The 18,155-nt window shown below is 42.5% G+C and overlaps 1 protein-coding gene across 6 annotated transcripts in view; it reads right to left on the bottom strand.

The window, feature by feature from the left end:
• Window positions 1-18,155, bottom strand: part of RBM33 (RNA binding motif protein 33) — a 114,631-nt gene that overhangs the window by 50,621 nt on the left and 45,855 nt on the right. For all 6 annotated transcript variants that reach the window (XR_002826309.1, XM_023744273.1, XM_023744270.1 and 3 more), the window contains exons 7-9: window positions 14,341-14,549; window positions 13,472-13,751; window positions 8,245-8,303 (exon numbers count right to left, since the gene is read on the bottom strand). Coding sequence is in view for 5 of the 6 variants with exons in the window: in XM_023744273.1 (XP_023600041.1) it covers window positions 8,245-8,303; window positions 13,472-13,751; window positions 14,341-14,549 (548 nt within the window). In the remaining variant the exon portion in view is untranslated. The remainder of the gene's footprint in view (window positions 1-8,244; window positions 8,304-13,471; window positions 13,752-14,340; window positions 14,550-18,155) is intronic.

Genomic DNA, 18,155 nt, shown 5'->3' with positions numbered 1-18,155 from the left:
TAAGACTGTTATTGCTTTGTACATACCTCACTTAACATAACTTTTAGTACTAATGTGATTCTACCTTTTCAAAGAAAAGGCTGCCTTAATCCTTTCCAATAATTTCTGTTTTGCTTTTCTTTATATTCCTTTAAAAATCCAAGTTAAGAAATTATCGTTCCCTTTCATGTAATTCTTATACAAATTGTACTCTCACTTTTTTCACCTCTTGCTAATTACATGATGCTATCTACACTAATCCTATTCAGGAAGAACTGATAACTTCCCTTCAAAAAAAGGATGGAAACTTTGCATAAATTGCTTAGCACAAAGTTAATCATATAATGCGGAGAATAAAGAGGCTCCAACAGCTATTATATGACTTATCAGCTTCCCTAAAAGGGTCAGTTGGTCTATTTTAATAACACTAATTAAATACCTTAACAATATCATTGAAATTTCGTGAATGTTTCAATAAATTACAACCTTCCTCTACATATTTTCATTCCTTAATCTCACTTAAAATGCAAAGAACTATATAAGACACCAGATACTCAAGAAGGCCTCTCAGTTAATTCTGATTAAATGGATTAAATGAAAAAAAAAAAAAAAAACAGACCACTAGAGACCCCTGACAATTAAAATTACAGCCCTCTATAACAAAGTTAATCCTCTTACTTCAATATTGTTCTTAGATTTCTTTTTCCTTCAGGTTGTACCTATAGGTTTTCCTAGAAGGTACTTTTATAGTCACAAATGCACTGCAAACATTTTGAAGCAACATATGCCCAGTGCTAAGCCCAGGCCACATGGACTTACTGCACAGTATGCAGTGAAGTTACAACATCTTCCTTTAGTACAAAGTATTGCTTTTGATAAACTAACGACTATTTATTTACAGCCTATTTAATAAAAGGCTAATATGCAAATCAACCGAACGGCGGAACAACCAGTTACTATGACAAGCACTGACCACCAGGAGACAGACGCTTAACGCAGGAGCTGCCCCATGGTGGTCAGTGCACTCCCACAGCGGGAGCGCAGCTCAGCCACAAGCCTGGCTGATGAGCACAGCGGCCCACCTCCAAGGGCTCCCAGACTGCAAAAGGGCACAGGCCCGGCTGAGGGACCCCCACCCCACCGCATGCATGGATGTGTCGTACACTGGGCCTCTAGTATTTCATAAAGGAAAAGTCCTTTGTTCCTGCACCCCATTCTGCCCACCACAGCTCATCCAGTGACAAGCACCGCACAGCAAGCTTTTCCACTTTAGCACCAAGTGATGGCTACAGTCTGATATAGTGATGATTCAACTTGCAGACGCATTAGCTGTTGCCCAGTTCACTGAGCAGTGTTTTAGGACTGAGAGAGGGAGGGAGGAGGTGCAGCATGATGAAGAGACTCAGGCTACCCTGGTTCCAATCCGACCTCCTGCTCCCAGTATGTGAACCTCAGCAATTTTACCTCCAAGCCTCAGTCTCACCACCTGTACGGTGGAGAAAACGGTTCCTGCATATGCTGAACACAGGCCCAGAGCAAATCTGGAATACTGAACTCTCTCCTAATCTTCCTCACTGCCACTGGCCTTCAGCAATGTGCGCTCTAGGAGACAGACTCTCACTCAGGACTGATTTCCAAGGAGGCGGTAGTACGGGCTGTCAAAGAAGGCACAGTCTGCTTGCTGTGAAACCCTCATCTGGGAAGTCACCTACAGACAACCCACAATCCCACTCCAAGCTATTTGCATACAACCATGTTCACACAAACCTAGACACAGATGTTTACAGCAGCTTCATTTGTAACAGCTGAAGACCAAAATAACCCAATGTCCAAATGGGGAACGGATAACCAGTGCATCCTTACAATGGAATCATATTTATCAGTAAAAAAGGATGCATCTCTGGCACGTGCAACCAGGTGGGTGAGTGAGTCCCAAGCGCACTGTGCTAAGTGAAAGATGCCAGACTGAAAAGGCAGCATCCCACAGGGTCCTGAATGCATGGACAGTTCTGCGCACTGGGCACAGAGCGGAGGCTGCCGGGCTAGGGAGGGGCAGCAGGGGAGTTTCTGGGGAACAACACTGCTCCCAGGCCTAACCATGCTAATGACACAACTGCACACACTTGTTAAAATTCACAGGCTTGTACATTAAAAGGACTACATTTTCTAAATAAAAAGAAAGCCTAATCTTTTGGAAGAAGTACTTTCAGGTACCTTATAATAGAATAGGGCCTCTTTCCAAATTTATCTTAAAAATATGTCTGAACAGAACTATGGGTCTTCAAGAACTCTGGGAAATAAATATTAACAAAAACAACTGGTGTGCTCTGCAGGACACAGCACTAGAACAGGCCACAGAGATCTTCTTGAACACACAGGAGCCCTGAGACTTTGACATTCTGTGTTGTTAACATTTCACTGGGTGAATTACTGAATTACAGATGGGCAAACTGCATTCCAAATTTAAGTCTACTATACACGCAACTATACACCTGGGCAGGATTTGTGGAAGGTTTTCATTTCAATCTAACAGCTTTACTTAGCCAAACATTAAACAAAATAGTTAACCCAACATCGTACTATGCAGTCTTTACAACAGGGCTGTATGGCTCAGTGACAATACAAGAACTGATCTCAGGATTTCCATGAGCATCCCCAGCCTTTGAGAGTTATTTGTGTGGATCCTACTACGCCCTATCTCTACCAACACACAACGTATGCTGACAGGACACAGTCCAGTCGAAGGGGTGCTATGCTTTATAACCTCCACATTTAATCACTGTTACACAGTGTTTAGCTGCTCCTCTTACTGCTGCAGATGGGAATTCACTGATATGATTAAATTCGATGGTATGATAATATATGGTAATCATGATTAATCAGAAACACACCACCAAATGGAGGATGGTGGGTATTATGTCACCTGCATTTTAAAGTGCATTCTCTCCATGCAAGCCTGACAACGTCTGACAGCTGGAAGGACCTTATCCCACATTCCCTGCTACCACTCCTACATCTGATAAAATGCCCATCATCCCTTCCCCGATTTAACTGCTAATCATTAGGAGGCAATACAGGCAAGTGGTAACAACAAGACGAGTTCAAAAGGAAGACTAGTGTCCTAGATGGAATGATGCCGGGTTCACAGCTGCACGGACCACAATCAAGAAGGAATGGAATTGGATGCAGCAGTCTCATCAAACACGATTTGCATGAAACGCCACAAAGAACAGATCCAGGAGCTGTCAATCACCACCACCTGGTCCCATGCAACCCCCCCCCCCCCCGAAACACCACCACCACACACACATAGGGATACAGAACGCAGTCAGACCTACCTGTGAGAACTGTGCCTACAAAGGAAACACCAATGGAAATCTCATTTATTGGGTCTAAGTAGTAATGTAATTGCTAAGAAAATTAATTTAAACTGAAAAGTGAAGTCTTTTCGAACATAACTTTTAGTTTTAAAATAAACAAAGTACACCCGGGCGGTGTTGCTCAGTGGTTGAGCATTGACCTATGAACCAGGAGATCACAATTCGATTCCCGGTCAGGGCACATACTCAGATTGCTGGCTCAATTCCCAGTAGGGGGTGTGCAGGAGGCAGCCAATCAATGATTCTCTCTATTCATAGATGTTTCTAACACTCTCTACCTCTCCCTTCTCTCTCTGAAATCAACAAAAACATATTTAAAAATAATAATAAACAAAGATCACTAAGAAATTATTTAGCAGCCAAACTACTTAGTATTTAAGTGGCTACCCTTGAAATACTAGCATTTCCTGATATAGCAAAGCGAAAGCAATGACTGAATAGGTTTTAGAATACCCTAGGACAGTGATGGCAAACCTTTTGAGCTCGGCGTGTCAGCATTTTGAAAAACCCTAACTTAACTCTGGTGCCGTGTCACATATAGAAATTTTTTGATATTTGCAACCATAGTAAAACAAAGATTTATGTTTTTGATATTTATTTTATATATTTAAATGCCATTTAACAAAGAAAAATCAACCAAAAAATAGGTTCACCATCACTACCCTAGGACTCAGTGGTCGGCAAACTGCGGCTCACGAGCCACATGCGGCTCTTTGGCCCCTTGAGTGTGGCTCTTCCACAAAATACTGACTTTTGCACACTGGCCACGAAGTTTCAATCGCACTGTACGTGCGCACCCACACGTGGTATTTTGTGGAAGAGCCACACTCAAGGGGCCAAAGAGCCGCATATGGCTCGCGAGCTGCAGTTTGCTGACCACGGTCCTAGGTCAAGAAACTTGACAATGTGAGTGACTTGGGAATGATTCCTGTACGTAAAAGCAGCAGTTGCACTGACACTGAAACCAACTAGCAAAATCTCAAAGCTGCATTTTCAGGTATCATTAATCGAAATTTTCATGTTACTTTTTAAGCAGGTAGACTTTAAAAACAACAACCATCTCTTTGAGGACAAACATGTAACTGGAAAACATACTTGTACATAAGGAAAGGACTTTACATTTAAGAACAAAAACATCAGGAAGAGCCTTTGTGGAAAGTGAAACCTATTAGACTAATATGTAGAACAAAAAACATTGAGAACTGAAAACAGACTTCAGACACAAAGACAGTGTCTCACATTAGGTTGAAAACACTGTCTCATATTAGGTTGGCCAATCTCGGTGATTTTTAATTTAAAAAGAAGAGGCATTATCACTTAGCACAATTTCTAGGCATACTAGTTCTAAATTAAGAAGTTCTCAAGTTTTCATGAGATTGTCAAACAAAATGAGCTTTTAAGAAAGTAAAGTTTCAACTTTTGGGGAAGAGAAGGAAAGCCATGGCATTAATACCAACTGTACCCCAACTGTGTGCCTGTCACATGTGGAAATCTAGTCCTATGTCTCCTGTCTGCCTCTTCTACTCGTTAGTCAGTTGGTTAGAGCTGAACTCCATAGAGTTAAATGCACAAATTCACATCTGTATTCTTGAAAACAAAAAAAATAGGTAATATATACCCGCTCTACACTACTCCGTTTATGGAGTCTCTAATAAATAGCACGATGACTCAATACTAACTTCCTGTGTGCACTTACTTAACAGCTATTCATCTGTGCCAGCCCAGGTGGCTCCACCGGGCACAGGACAAATGTAGAGTTCCTCTACAAACCAGGTGCTCAGGAAACGAGTTGGCAACAGGAAGCTGTCAACAAGAACATCACCTCTCCCAGGAGCAATGGGAGCTCACTGCAGGGCTACAGCTGGGGACAGAGAAGATCCCAGTGACCTTCGCTCTTGCTCCACAGATTCCTGTAATATCACCTTCTATGTAACAAGAGGTGTGCTGATTCAAACATATCCTACGATGAATCTGAACTTAGGCTTCCTAACTTGAACGTTTTATCAATTTATTTGTGAGTGACCGTGTTCATTTTACAAAGCAAAATTCAGTTTAGTGAATGCTGACCAAAGTCCCCTATTGGAAAACACCAGGACAGAGCCCACAGGGTACAGGGCCATCAGTAAGACATCTCCCAGGGGCTGTGGAATCCACAACAACACTGTCTCCACTATTTATATAATATCATTCAAGTGAACACTGGCTTAAGGATGAGAATCGGGCTTCCTTTAACGGGGCTGGGTTCGTTTAATGGGGCTGGGTTCGTTTTAGCACTATGCAGAGCACATGGCATGAAAAAGAAATTCACTAAAAGTTCACAAACCTACATTTACATTCATTGCAACAAGTTTAACCTAGTAGTACAAAAGGAAAAAATAATATTACTTAAAAAAGATCTGGCACAAGTAAAACAATAGAAGATGACCTAGAATTAACCTCCTGTCCCAAAATATTTTGATGGACATTTTAAAAACATACTTTACTGTATGTTTTTAAAATAGACTCCACATCTGATTATTTTCTCTGCGGGAGACTGATTACAGAAATAAACAGAGCTCTGCATTTTCAAGAACCAAAGTTCACTGCTTAAGATCTAGCATGTGCGCCTTTAAAAAAGATACATGTTAAACAGCAGCAAATAACTGAGCTGAAGAAAACATTTCTCAAATTATATCACCCACATGACATTGTCCTAGTGCAACTATTTCCTGTCATCCAAGCTCAAAGCAGCTTGACAGGATCAGCACCCTCAAAGTACCGTGTAACTTACACGAAGTTCACTGCCTCACAAAGCATCTTCTCTTGTTATCTCTGGTACTCAAGCATTTGCCCAATTGGAAAGTACAAGTGGATGAAAACTACAAATGATTATTCTAATTTTATATAAGTAAACTAATTTTTGCAAAAATATTGATTACATACATTACTTTGTTTTTCTCCGACTACAATTGCTTTTTCATGTCAAATTGTATCACTAAAATGCAAAGTTTATAAGTCCAATAATAATTTTAACACAGATGCTCACAATCCCAAGAAACAGCAAAAAGAACTCAAAAAGCTAGTGCTTTACAATAACTAAGCAGTTAAACAACCTCACAGGAAAGGTGTACCTAATGAATAAACACATGCAAGCTTACCCTGGGGTAATGCAAGTATTAGCCTAAGCTATTTAGACAAACGCGTTGAGTAGGAAATTGTACTATGTATCACCTGACTTTTAAATAACTAGTTTTTAAAACTTAATAAGTAATTTAAAGAAAAATTAGCAAAGATAAAAAAATAAAATCAGTAAGAATCCGTTTTAGAAACCATATCGAAATTCATAATAACTACAAATCAAGGAACTTTCTAAAAAAATAAAAACTCTGACCCTTAAATCCAATACTGACTTTATTTTTAAGTAATCACCTGATTGTACATCTAGATCCTTCATTAAAACTTTTCGATAGCCTGACCAGTGTGGCTCGATGGTTTGAGCATCGACCTATGAACCAGAAGGTCATGGTTCGATTCCCTGCCAGGGCATATAGCCAGGTTGCCAGCTCAATCCCCAATTTGGGGGGGGGGGGGGGGGGGAAGGGGGAAGGGCGCGCAGCAGGAGCAGCCGATCAAAGATTCTCTCTCATTATTGATGTTTCTAGCCCTCTTGCCCTCTCCCTCTCCCCCTTCCTCTCTGAAATTAATATCTGTTTTTAAAAAATAAATAAAAACCTTTTGCTAAATGCCATCGACAAACACATGTACTGAAATATCAAAGCTAAAGTCAAATAGGTATTTCCTGAAAATCAGGTTTCTAGCCTAAGCAAAACATTTGTTTTACATATAAATCACATTAAAATTTTATGGTCTGATCCATTTTTTCCAGCATTGTTTTCAGAAAGACCATGTCCTCACTGATTTAATAAAACCATGAACCACCTACAAATCGAATCAAAATCTCAAATATACAAAATTTACTTAAACATATACAACTCTTTAATGGACATTTTTCTTCTAGTTAAGACATGTTGGAAGAATGAAGAGTTATGGAAAGTACAGGAAAGTGTGTGTGTGCTTTCTTTTAAAGATATTTTAAAGACAAAACCTTCCTTTTAAAATATAAAACCATCCCAAGCTGGTGTGACTCAGTGGTTGAGCATTGACCTATGAACCAGGAAGTCATAGTTCCATTCTGGGTCAGGGCACATGCCTGGGTTGCAGGCTTGATCCCCAGTAGAGGGTGTGCAGGAGGCAGCTGATCGATGATTCTCTCTCATCATTGATATTTCTATCTATCTCTCCCTCTCTCTGAAATCAGTAAAAACATATTAAAAAAAATGTACATATACGTGTGTGTGTATAAATATATATGTATATACACATCTATAATACTAAAAGCGTAATATGCTAATTAGACTGGACATCCTTCCAGACAAAGCTACGAATTTCATGCACTGTGCCTCTAGTATATACATAAAACCAATGGTCATTAGGACTTTCGAGGTTTTTATAGAGACCTCATCCTTATTCCCTAGAATGTCACATACATACCCACATGTACACAAATGCACATGTGCTCATATACACTTAGCACAAATTATAACAAAGCAAGGCCCTTCCTTATTTAACATCGGGCAATAAATAAAATCAAAATTCATATTCTTTAAGATGAAAGGCATTCCACTGATGATCCTGATTCAACAATCTTACAGTTAGACAAAATTAATCCCATTCTCAAAAATCCATTGACCTTAAGCTTTTAATAAGCATTTTCCATTGCAAAAATTATGGTCAATATTTACAAACCTTTAGACTTATATTCAGTTGGACCCACTTGTATTTGCTATATTAATATTTCTTAGTAAGTGTGTGCTCATTGTCTCGGAGCAGAGCAGCTGCTACTCACTGGGAATCTCTGGGGTCCCACCGCAGGTCTCTGTTGGCTCGGGACTGGCAGCAAGGGCACTGTGGAAAACACCTCTCATTAGAAACACGTTGTGCTCACACCCAGACCAGCTCTAAAGGAAGGCAATAGACTAAGTATAACATAAAACATATACGATGTGTACAACATAAACCACATTGAGTTTCCATCAAGAGAAAGGGAAGGGCTTCTGCCTTCACACAATAGCACAAAAAGAAGTTTACATTTCAACTGTGAATTCCCATTTAGGGTTAAAACATTTCGCAACAAAAGAACAACTTACTTTTTTTCACTTCCAGGTTACCCAGGTTATCCAATCCCAGGCATACCTCTGACTCCACTCAAATACAAACTGAAATCTAAATCCTCTGGAGTCAAGAAAAGAGTGAGAGGGAAGAAAAGTGAGAGTGAAGCAGGCAGAGCAAGGGAATATACAAGCTCAGGGTACCATTACAAAGAACAACTACTATGCTGAGATGTTTTGTTTTGTTTTGAAACAAGCAGAACTCCACTGACCTATCAGGACAAGGAAGGAAGCCAGATGTTAGTTTCACACCTGGGGCTAAATCAGGTATGTTTAAGCTATATAAAACGTGTGAGATCTACTGATCGGATGAGGGGGAACCCCAGCACCTAAGTGGTGACAGCTGTGAGTGGCAGCTATACCTCACCCAAGATGTGCTGCCCCATCATCTGGGAAACTCTCAGAGTGTCAGGTGTTATGGTCTGGTCTGTGGCCCCCTCCTAAATTCATATGAAGTCTTAACACCAGTAACTCAAAATGGGACTGTATTTGGAAAAAGAGGTGATTAAGGTAAAATGAGGTTAGGTGGGTGAGCCCTAATCCACTGTGACTGACTGGTGTCCTTGTAAGAAGAGATCACAACACAGACATGCACAGAGGAACAACCAAGTGAGGCTACATACAAGCAAAAATAAGAACAAAGCTTATAAATTAGAAATATAATAATATTTTTAAATAGCATATTTTAAAGAAATTTCTGACAAATGAGAAATAGAAATGATACAGTTTAAAAGTGAATCAAAACTGTTTTGAAAACAGAGTGCTGAGATGCACTCACTGGCAGTGGTTCTCAACCTTCCTAATGCCTCGACCCTTTAATACAGGTTGCAGGCACATCCCCAGTGGGAGGTGTGCAGGAGGCAGCTGATCGATGTTTCTCTCCTATCGATGTTTCTGACTATCTATCTCTCTCCCTTCCTCTCTGTAAAAAATCAATAAAATATATTTAAAAAAAAAAAATAAAAGTGAATCAAAACTGTTTTGAAAACAGAGTGCTGAGATGCACTCACTGGCAGTGGTTCTCAACCTTCCTAATGCCTCGACCCTTTAGTACAGTTCCTCATGTTGTGGTGACCCCCAACCATAAAATTATTTTCATTGCTACTTCATAACTATAATTTTGCTACTGTTATGAATCGTAATGTAAATATCTGATATGCAGGATGTATTTTCATTGTTCTCGACCCACAGGTTGAGAACCGCTACACTAAGCCTTGTAATTAACATCACACATCCACAGGTCCACTTAAAGTGAGAGTGTAGCTGGATGGGCCTGTAAGACCACTTGATCAAAGCAAAGTGCAACCGAAAAAACTTATTTTGATAAAATGTATAAAAGATAGAAGTACATCCCTCTCTTGAGAGCCTAATCCAATGAATCAAAATTTCAAACTAAGAGTCAATTTGCAAGGCTTCCTATAAAATAGCAACCAGCCCCTCAATCTATGTAGCTGGCTAAAGGCTCTGGGTACATCGATTATATACCTGAAGCAAAATAGTAGACCATGAAGCGGAGAAAGAGAGTACCTCTGACCTCAAAAGATTATCATGAAAGTAAAGAAGAAAAAAACTACACATTAAATAATATAAAGACAGCATTTTTTAAACTACGCACCAAATTTTTAAACATTTTTTTAGTAAACTGTAAAAAGCCTCCAGCTGGTGTGGTTCAGTGGTTGAGCGTCAACTTATGAACCAGGAGATCAGGGTTCGATTCCCAGTCAGGGCACATGCCCGGGTTTCAAGCTCGATCTCTAGTGTGGAGCGTGCAGAAGGAGGCCAATCAATGATTCTCTCTCACCACTGATGTTTCTATCTCTCTCTCCCTCTCCCTCCCTCTCTGAAATCAATGAAAGTATATTTTTTAAAAAGTTAAAAAATAAATTGTAAAACACAACAGGAAAGAGGAGAAAAAGAATAAACACTGACAAGAACATCTGAGAACAGGTGTGACGCACAGATCGAATCCAGCCAGGCCAGAAAGAAGGCCTCAGTCAGACCGCCAGGGCATCTGCGACCTGTCCTCCTAGGGGCCCTGCAGGGCACCTGGTCTGCAGGCAGGAAGACAAGTCTACCTATGAGAGAACTTAAAACCTGAACTGTTAACAGACCATTCCAGTTGAACCTTAAACTCCAAGTATTTGATATTTAAGACTTACATCTTCTGTTGTCCCGTGTACCTAATGGATTAGATTAGCTTTCGATTCACTGCAACGGTTGTAATAGTGAACACCTGAAGAACACGCTGAATTTCCATCAGAACTGGTTAATTATAATTTTATGGAACACTTCATCCTCAAAAAGGAAATGTGTGTCATCAAGAAAAGATGTGCACACGCTGTTACCTTTTACATGTACCTTCTACCTGCCTACAGCTCCAAGAACCACTGGGTTCCTCTCTCTTACCTGTGCAGCAGGCAGCTAGATACCAAGCCTCTCTCAAGAGGAACTGCTTTCTACTTAAGCTCATTCACTCACTGTCTCCCTACACCAGCAAATCTCAAGATCAAAGGTGTGTCAAGGAGAAGGAATGTGTGGCACAAAGCCCCGGCTTCATGGTGAAAACCATTTAGCTTGTTCTGAGTGTAAAACTTGCCGGCAAAGTGATGTGCACTCACTGAGTCTGCATGAGCTCTGGGTGCCAGGTCTCTGTCTATGCCCATCAGGCTGCTGACTCAGCAAGACACACACCCTTCACACCTGGAAGACATCCTGAGTTTCCTCAGCGCTCTCCCACTCTGCATGTCCTACCACCACTTATTTCTATCAGGCCACACCAATCTGTGCACCTCACCAACTGCCAGTCCTCCCTCACTGTGCAAGGAAATACACAATACCCAATGCTGACATCAGTAAAATCTTTCCCACAGCTTCATTTCCTGCAGGGGCACGTCCTGGGTAGCCACCATGGAAAGGGCTACTTTCCTGCACCCTCCTTGCCCCCATGAGCATGTGTTGGTCCCTTCCTCCCACAGCTGCTAGAGCAGACACAGGTAATGTGCTAATCACACAGACTATAACATGTCCTGCCCTGCAAGACAGTGAGGTCACTGAATGATTCTAATATATGGTGGGGACAAGCGAAGGGGTCAGTCAGGGGGTCAGGGACCGACAGCACTAACACCCGACCTCCAGGTGTGTCAAACAAGAGCTATCTCCTGTAACAACACAAGGACACTGACCCTCCTCTGCCCCCCTAGAGCCCTCTGCTCCAAGGCCACAGCACAACTTCACAGCGCCTCCAGCCCACTGGCCCTCTCCACACTCCAAGTCCTATCTCAGGCTTCTCCCCAAGTTCTGAAACTTCTCAACCACACTCTTGGAATTCCAAGTTCTCAGCCACCAGAACCCATGCTGGCCTCAGCCTGTCCCCTTCCTGCTCTAATGGAAACCTAGCTGTCGCAAAGGATGCTGCTGTTTCCCTCACAGCCCTCCCCACTGCCTCTGGAGGCAGAGAGGGGTCCTTCTTGGCCTGAGTGCTGTTTCCACCCAAGTGTTCCACACTAGCTACCTGATTCCACACCAGCAGCCTCCTTCAACTCTTACCTTCCTAATGAAGCCAGCCCAGCCCTAGCTGCTCCATCTGTCAATGCACTGGCATCCCCTAACCTGCCACAGAAATCAATGTGTTTATGGCTGACTGTTAGAACGCAGGACCATGACTGCAAAAAGCTTGTCTGCTTTGTGCACCAACATAACTCAGTGCCTGAGATAGAAGCATCGCAGCCCACGTGTGCTGGACAGAGGCATAAAGATGTGCTCCTGCTCTAGTCGGTTTGGCTCAGTGGATAGAGCATCAGCCCAACTGAAGGGTTTCAGGTTCGATTCTGGTCAAGGGCATGTACCTCGGTTGCAGGCTCAATCCCTGGCACTGGTCAGGGCACCTGTGGGAGGCAACCAGTCAATGTGTCTCTCACACATCAATGTCTTTTCTCTCTCTCTCTCCCCCTCCTTTCTTCTCTCTAAAAATCAATGTTAAAAATACCCTCACCTGGCCCTGACCGATTTGGCTCAGTGGATAGAGCGTCGGCCTGCGGACTGAGGAGTCCCAGGTTCGATTCCGGTCAAGGGCATGCAGCTTGGTTGCAGGCACATCCCCGGTGGGGGGGTGTGCAGGAGGCAGCTGATCAATGTTTCTCTCTCATCGATGTTTCTCTCTATTCCCTCTCCCTTCATCTCTGTAAAAAATCAATAAAATATATTAAAAAAAAAAAATACCCTCACCTGGCAAACACGGCTCAGTGGTCAATCTATGAACCAGGAGATGACGGTTCGATTCCTGGTCAGGGCACATGTCCAGGTTGCGGGCTCAATCCCCAGTGGGGGGCATGAAGGAGGCAGCTGATCAATGATTCTCTCTCATCATTGATGTTTCTATCTCTCTCTCTCCCTCTCCCTCTCCCTCTCCCTTCCTCTCTGAAGTCAATTAAAAATATAGTAAAAAAAAATATATATATATATAAATATAAATAAAATTTCTCCTTGGGTGAGGATTAATAAATAAACAAAAAAAGATGTGCTCCTTCCCAAAGGCATGAAAACAGTTTCCTTGGGCCAGGAAATGGTAACGTGAGAGGTTATCACTTAAAACTCATGACTAAAGGTGAATCTGCGCGCGCGCGCGCGCACACACACACACACACACAGCTAACATGGGGACTCACAGAGAGCACCTGAGTGGGACTCGAGGAAGCACCCTGCTGACTCTCCACAATGCCTCTCCTGCCCTCCAAATTCAGTGCCTGCCACCCAATCAGAATCTAAGATACACATTTGTTAGCAAGCACCTGGCCCGTGAGTAGCAGGAGTCTAAGTGGGTGGGGAAGACATCAGGAAGCCAAGTTGTCCTTGCAGACTGGAGCATGACATCTCTTTGGCCACAGCAACAATAAAGGAGACACATACCTTGCACGGGCGTCACCACCGCTCCTTTGAAGTGGGGGTTTATGTGGATGTTCTTGGGCTGCTGTGGGGTCACAGGTGGAGGGGTCATCATCACCCTGGGCGCCTCCATCTGGGGTGGCACATGCATTCCTTGTGGAGGGGAGGGGTGGTGCGGATGCTGCAGGGGCAGCAGGGGCTGCAGGGGCTGCTGCTGGAACAGGCTCCGAATGGGCTGCTGCTGGGGTGGCGGTGGGGGGGGAGGCTGAGGCTGGGTTGGAGGAATTAATCTTGGAGAGTGCGTCTATAATCACAAAAAAGACAAATTCACAGGAATCAACATTTAAAAGCAAAGAAAACGACTGGTGACATGTTACAGACTTATGCTGACTGAATTGTAAAAGTTAGGAGTTAGAAGTAAGTTCATAGTAACAAGCTGTACGAGACAGCAGGCAAGGAGGCTGCTCCCCCTGCCCCACTGGCTCTGCCATCTCACCATGCGCTCAACCTCAGGGCAGGTGGGCAGACGTGGCAGTTCAACCAGCAGAACTGCCCCAGTGAGCCACGCACCACACTGAGGACAGACCCAGGCTGCCCCGCCCTAATGCAAGGCTGCTTGCTCTGTGGCTGTCCCTTATGGAAGCAGGTCTCTTACCAGAACTTTCTTCACAAGCGGTTGTAACAGAATTGTTTTTACTGCCGAATAATAGAGGACGGAATTTATAAGACCACATATGAAATCATTAGAGACTATAAATACACTTCACGAACTTCAGCTGCATTCCTACTACTAAACTTTACTTCCAGACTAAGTGATCAACACAAAATGCAATACCCACAAAAGCATATTTTCATTTGTTCTAGTTTTAGACTCAAGAAAATTGTAACATTACCACCACAGGAGGCTGTGTGGGGAGCAGCGCAGGTCTGTGGTCCTTCATGCGGCCCCTCTCACTGTTCTCTCTTCTCTGGTCCCCCATTCCACGACACATTAAAGGACCTCCTCTCCTTCCGCCCCGCCTTGAACCATAGCGGCCCTGCTTATGCTGGCGTTCTCTTTCTTCAAACTCAAGCAACGCAGCTTTGGCTTCTGCTGAAAGCTCTGTGTGAAAAGATGTGCACACGTTAGAAACATTCAGAGCGGGAACAAGACTCACAGGGAGAACACACATAAGAAATACGTGACAATAACACTCCGCAACAGCAAGTGCTTCCCCACAACAGGCAACTGCATCGACAGGAGCAAGCACGACACAGTGGCGACCCCCACCCGCTATTCGATGGGGGCATGCTCTGCCTTGGAATACAAGTGCCTCCTATGTACAAAGACTGGAAGGTATTTTCATTTGGGACCACTAATGTGCTGAGGGAGCTGAAAAAAGGGGCTCAAGTCAAAGTTAGCCATTGCCCTTCAGCTGCCAGGCAGGTGCCATCATGTCGGCCGACAGCACAGCTCAGAACCCGCTCCCGGTCACACCCAGCACAGCTGTCCTAGTGAAACCAGCACAAGCATTACTAAGACACAGACACAGAGACTCAGAAAAATACATACAACAGAACAGATTCCTGACTCTTCTGATCTTAAAACTATTAGTGAAATCACTCCAATGTCAAATAATTGCCATTAAGCCCCGGCCCATGTTGCTAGTGCAGTGATGGCAAACCTATGACACACGTGTCAGAGGTGACACGCGACTCATTTTTTTGGTTGATTTTTCTGTTAAATGGCATTTAAATATATAAAATAAATATCAAAAATATAAGTCTTTGTTTTACTATGGTTGCAAATATCAAAAAATTTCTGTATGTGACATGGCACCAGAGTTAAGTTAGGGTTTTTCAAAATGCTGACACGCTGAGCTCAAAAGGTTCACCATCACTGTGCTAGTGGTTAGAGTGCCAACCCTTGACCAGGTTAGATTCCCGGTCATGGGGTCAAGAGCACCTACCTGGGTTGCAGTTTCACTCCCCACCCTCCAGTCCATGGGCGACAACCAACCAGTCCATGTGCATGTGTCTCTTTCACATCGATGTTTCTCTCTCTCTCTTTTTCCCTCCTTCCCTCCCTCCCTCTCTCTGTGAAAAAGCAATGGAAAAAATATCCTCATGTGAAGATTAACCAAAAATAAAAAAATAATTAATGTTAATGTCATACAAAATGGAAAACATTTACTATTAACATTACAAATTTTTAGTTTTATAAAGAAAGAAAAAAATCTTTGCTGAGTGAAGAAAGATTTATATGCATGCCTTCTAATGAGGAACCATGCCAAATGAGAGCAAAGTCTCATAAGAGAAAACCTATTCATGCAAACATTTGTTGGACACCAGTATTAGTAGGTGCTCACCTGTCTGACCAACACTTCAGGGCAGTGATTTTCAACCTTTTACATCTCATGGCACATAGAATCTAATTACTGAAATTCTGTGGCTCACCAAAAAATATATTTTTTGCCAATATGACAAAAAAAATAGGTATAATTTTGATTCATTCACACAGACAACCATTGTTGTGGTGGCTGTTGTTGTTTTTTATTTGACAGTCTAAGGAAAAAGAGGTCAGTGCCCTGACTAGTCAGTATTGCATGTTTTTAAAAATCTTGCTGCTCACTCATGGTTGAAAATCAGGGCTTAAGGGATACGAAACACATAGACTCTGTCTCTAAGAAACTTCAGGTGGCACATTATTCTAAAGTCTTAAAAGAAAAAAACTGACAGACTCAAATATGGTTCCTTTATTTCAAAATATTATCTGAGTTGTGGCATTATATCTTACATTAATAAACCGCGTCCTGAGAAGCATTCTTATGCCTTCTTCCACAATGAAGGGTACATTGTAAATATTACCAGTTTATCTCCTACCTTGGAATCCATAGTCATCTCTAAACTCTTCCAAAATCTCTAAACCACACTTCATCCCCTTGAAATGGTTTCTATGGTAACCCCTCCCCTTCAAATGAATCGAGGCCCCATTCGAAGGAATATTTAATCTCTTCTTAACAAGCACAGACTTTTACTCTAATCTTGATGACATGATTGGTTCACATACACATTTTATGCGGTGAATCAGCAATTATTTTTCTAGTGGTTCTAAGTGTCAAGATTAATTTCACTATCCCCAGTAATAAAATGGTTTCAAATGACATCTTTAATCAGCAAGTAAAAATGCTTTCCTCCAATTGAGACAAGCTGTCACAAAAGGTCACCAAAATATGACAGGATGGAAATTACATTTGTATCTTCAACTGAAATGTTAATTTCCCTTTAAGTGTTTTCTGTACTATGTCCAGATTCTAAAGTAGAATATAGCTCAATGTAACAAGTTTTACACTGCATTGTCCCTTTCTAAAATGTGCTTAAGAAAAACAAATTTACATACAAATAATTGTATAATGATTAGACTAATACATAATAAATAAGTATTTATAGAATACACAGTTTATTTGGCAAAGTAAAAACAACACCCGGTAATCTGGTTTTTTACACGATAACTGATCAGGAAATGTGCACTAAGCCTGCAAACACAAGGATCTGTGCAGACGCAGGGCAGTGTGCTGGCACTAGAGACCTGGAACTGCATGAGACCACATGGAACATTTCCCCACAGATCCTGTGCCATAAAAAAATTAACCAAGGATACAATTTAAAAGAGAACATCATGCATCACAAGATCTTTAGGCTGAAGCAATAAAGCATAATTAAACATAATAAATGTGCCAGTGAAGCTTAGAATCTCATAAAATCTAAATGCCTACTCATAGGTAATGTTTTTAAAGCCTAACTAAAATAAATGTAGCCTGTCCTTCATTGCTCGCACGGCTTAAAAGAAAATCCAGGTCCACTTCCTAGGCCAGAAGAGCAGGCAGCTTGGAGCTTCTGTGCTGACACTGCAAGAAACTGGTTAAGGACACCCACATTCCAGTGACGGCTTCTGGCATTACCACTCAAAATAGGCCATTCCTTACACAGATATGTTCTAGAAAGAGAAACCCTTCTCAACTGGGTTCCACGAAAGAAGCCCTAAAGCATCCTTTGTGTTTAACAAATGAATTTATCTCCCAATTATCAAGTTTTGCACCATTCCTAGGAAAACTGAGAAACACACATTTTCTGTAATGTTTAATTCCCAGAATCCTGGATGAGGGGAAAAGCTCACTACTTAAGATCTTACCCTAACTAAAAACCCAAAAGAGAGGAGGAACCAAGATGGCGGCATAGGTAAACACCGGAGACTGCTGCCGCAAACAACCACTTCAAAAATACAACTAAAAGACGGAACAGACATCACCCAGAACCACAGGAATGCTGGCTGAGGAGAGACTCTTCAACTAGAAGGAAAGAGAACAGCAAACCGAGGCTCAGAGGAGGCGCAGTGTGGAAAATACAAAGGTACCGAGGTGCGCGCGCAAAACGGGCTGGTGGCTGAGGGCGCGGTTGTCGTTTTCAGTCGGGAGGGAGTCTCAGACTCTGGGCTCCAGATCCGGGCGAGTCTCTAGGCACTCAGACGCAGACGGGAGAAGCGGGATTGTCCGGCATCAGTTGGAATCTGAGGGCAGCTTTCTCTCCGAGGTTTGCAGCGGCGGCCGGGGTTCTGAGAAGCAGAGCCTCTGGGAACGGGACTGAGAGCAGCCATAACTGCTCCCTCCACCCGCCCTGTTGATCCCGCCCCGCCCAAGCCCTGCGCAGAGCCATTTGCCGGATCGGATCG

Source organism: Myotis lucifugus, unplaced genomic scaffold, assembly GCF_000147115.1.
Source record: "Myotis lucifugus unplaced genomic scaffold, Myoluc2.0 scaffold_442, whole genome shotgun sequence".
NCBI lineage: Eukaryota > Metazoa > Chordata > Mammalia > Chiroptera > Vespertilionidae > Myotis > Myotis lucifugus.
This window is presented reverse-complemented; position numbering and strand designations above follow the sequence as displayed.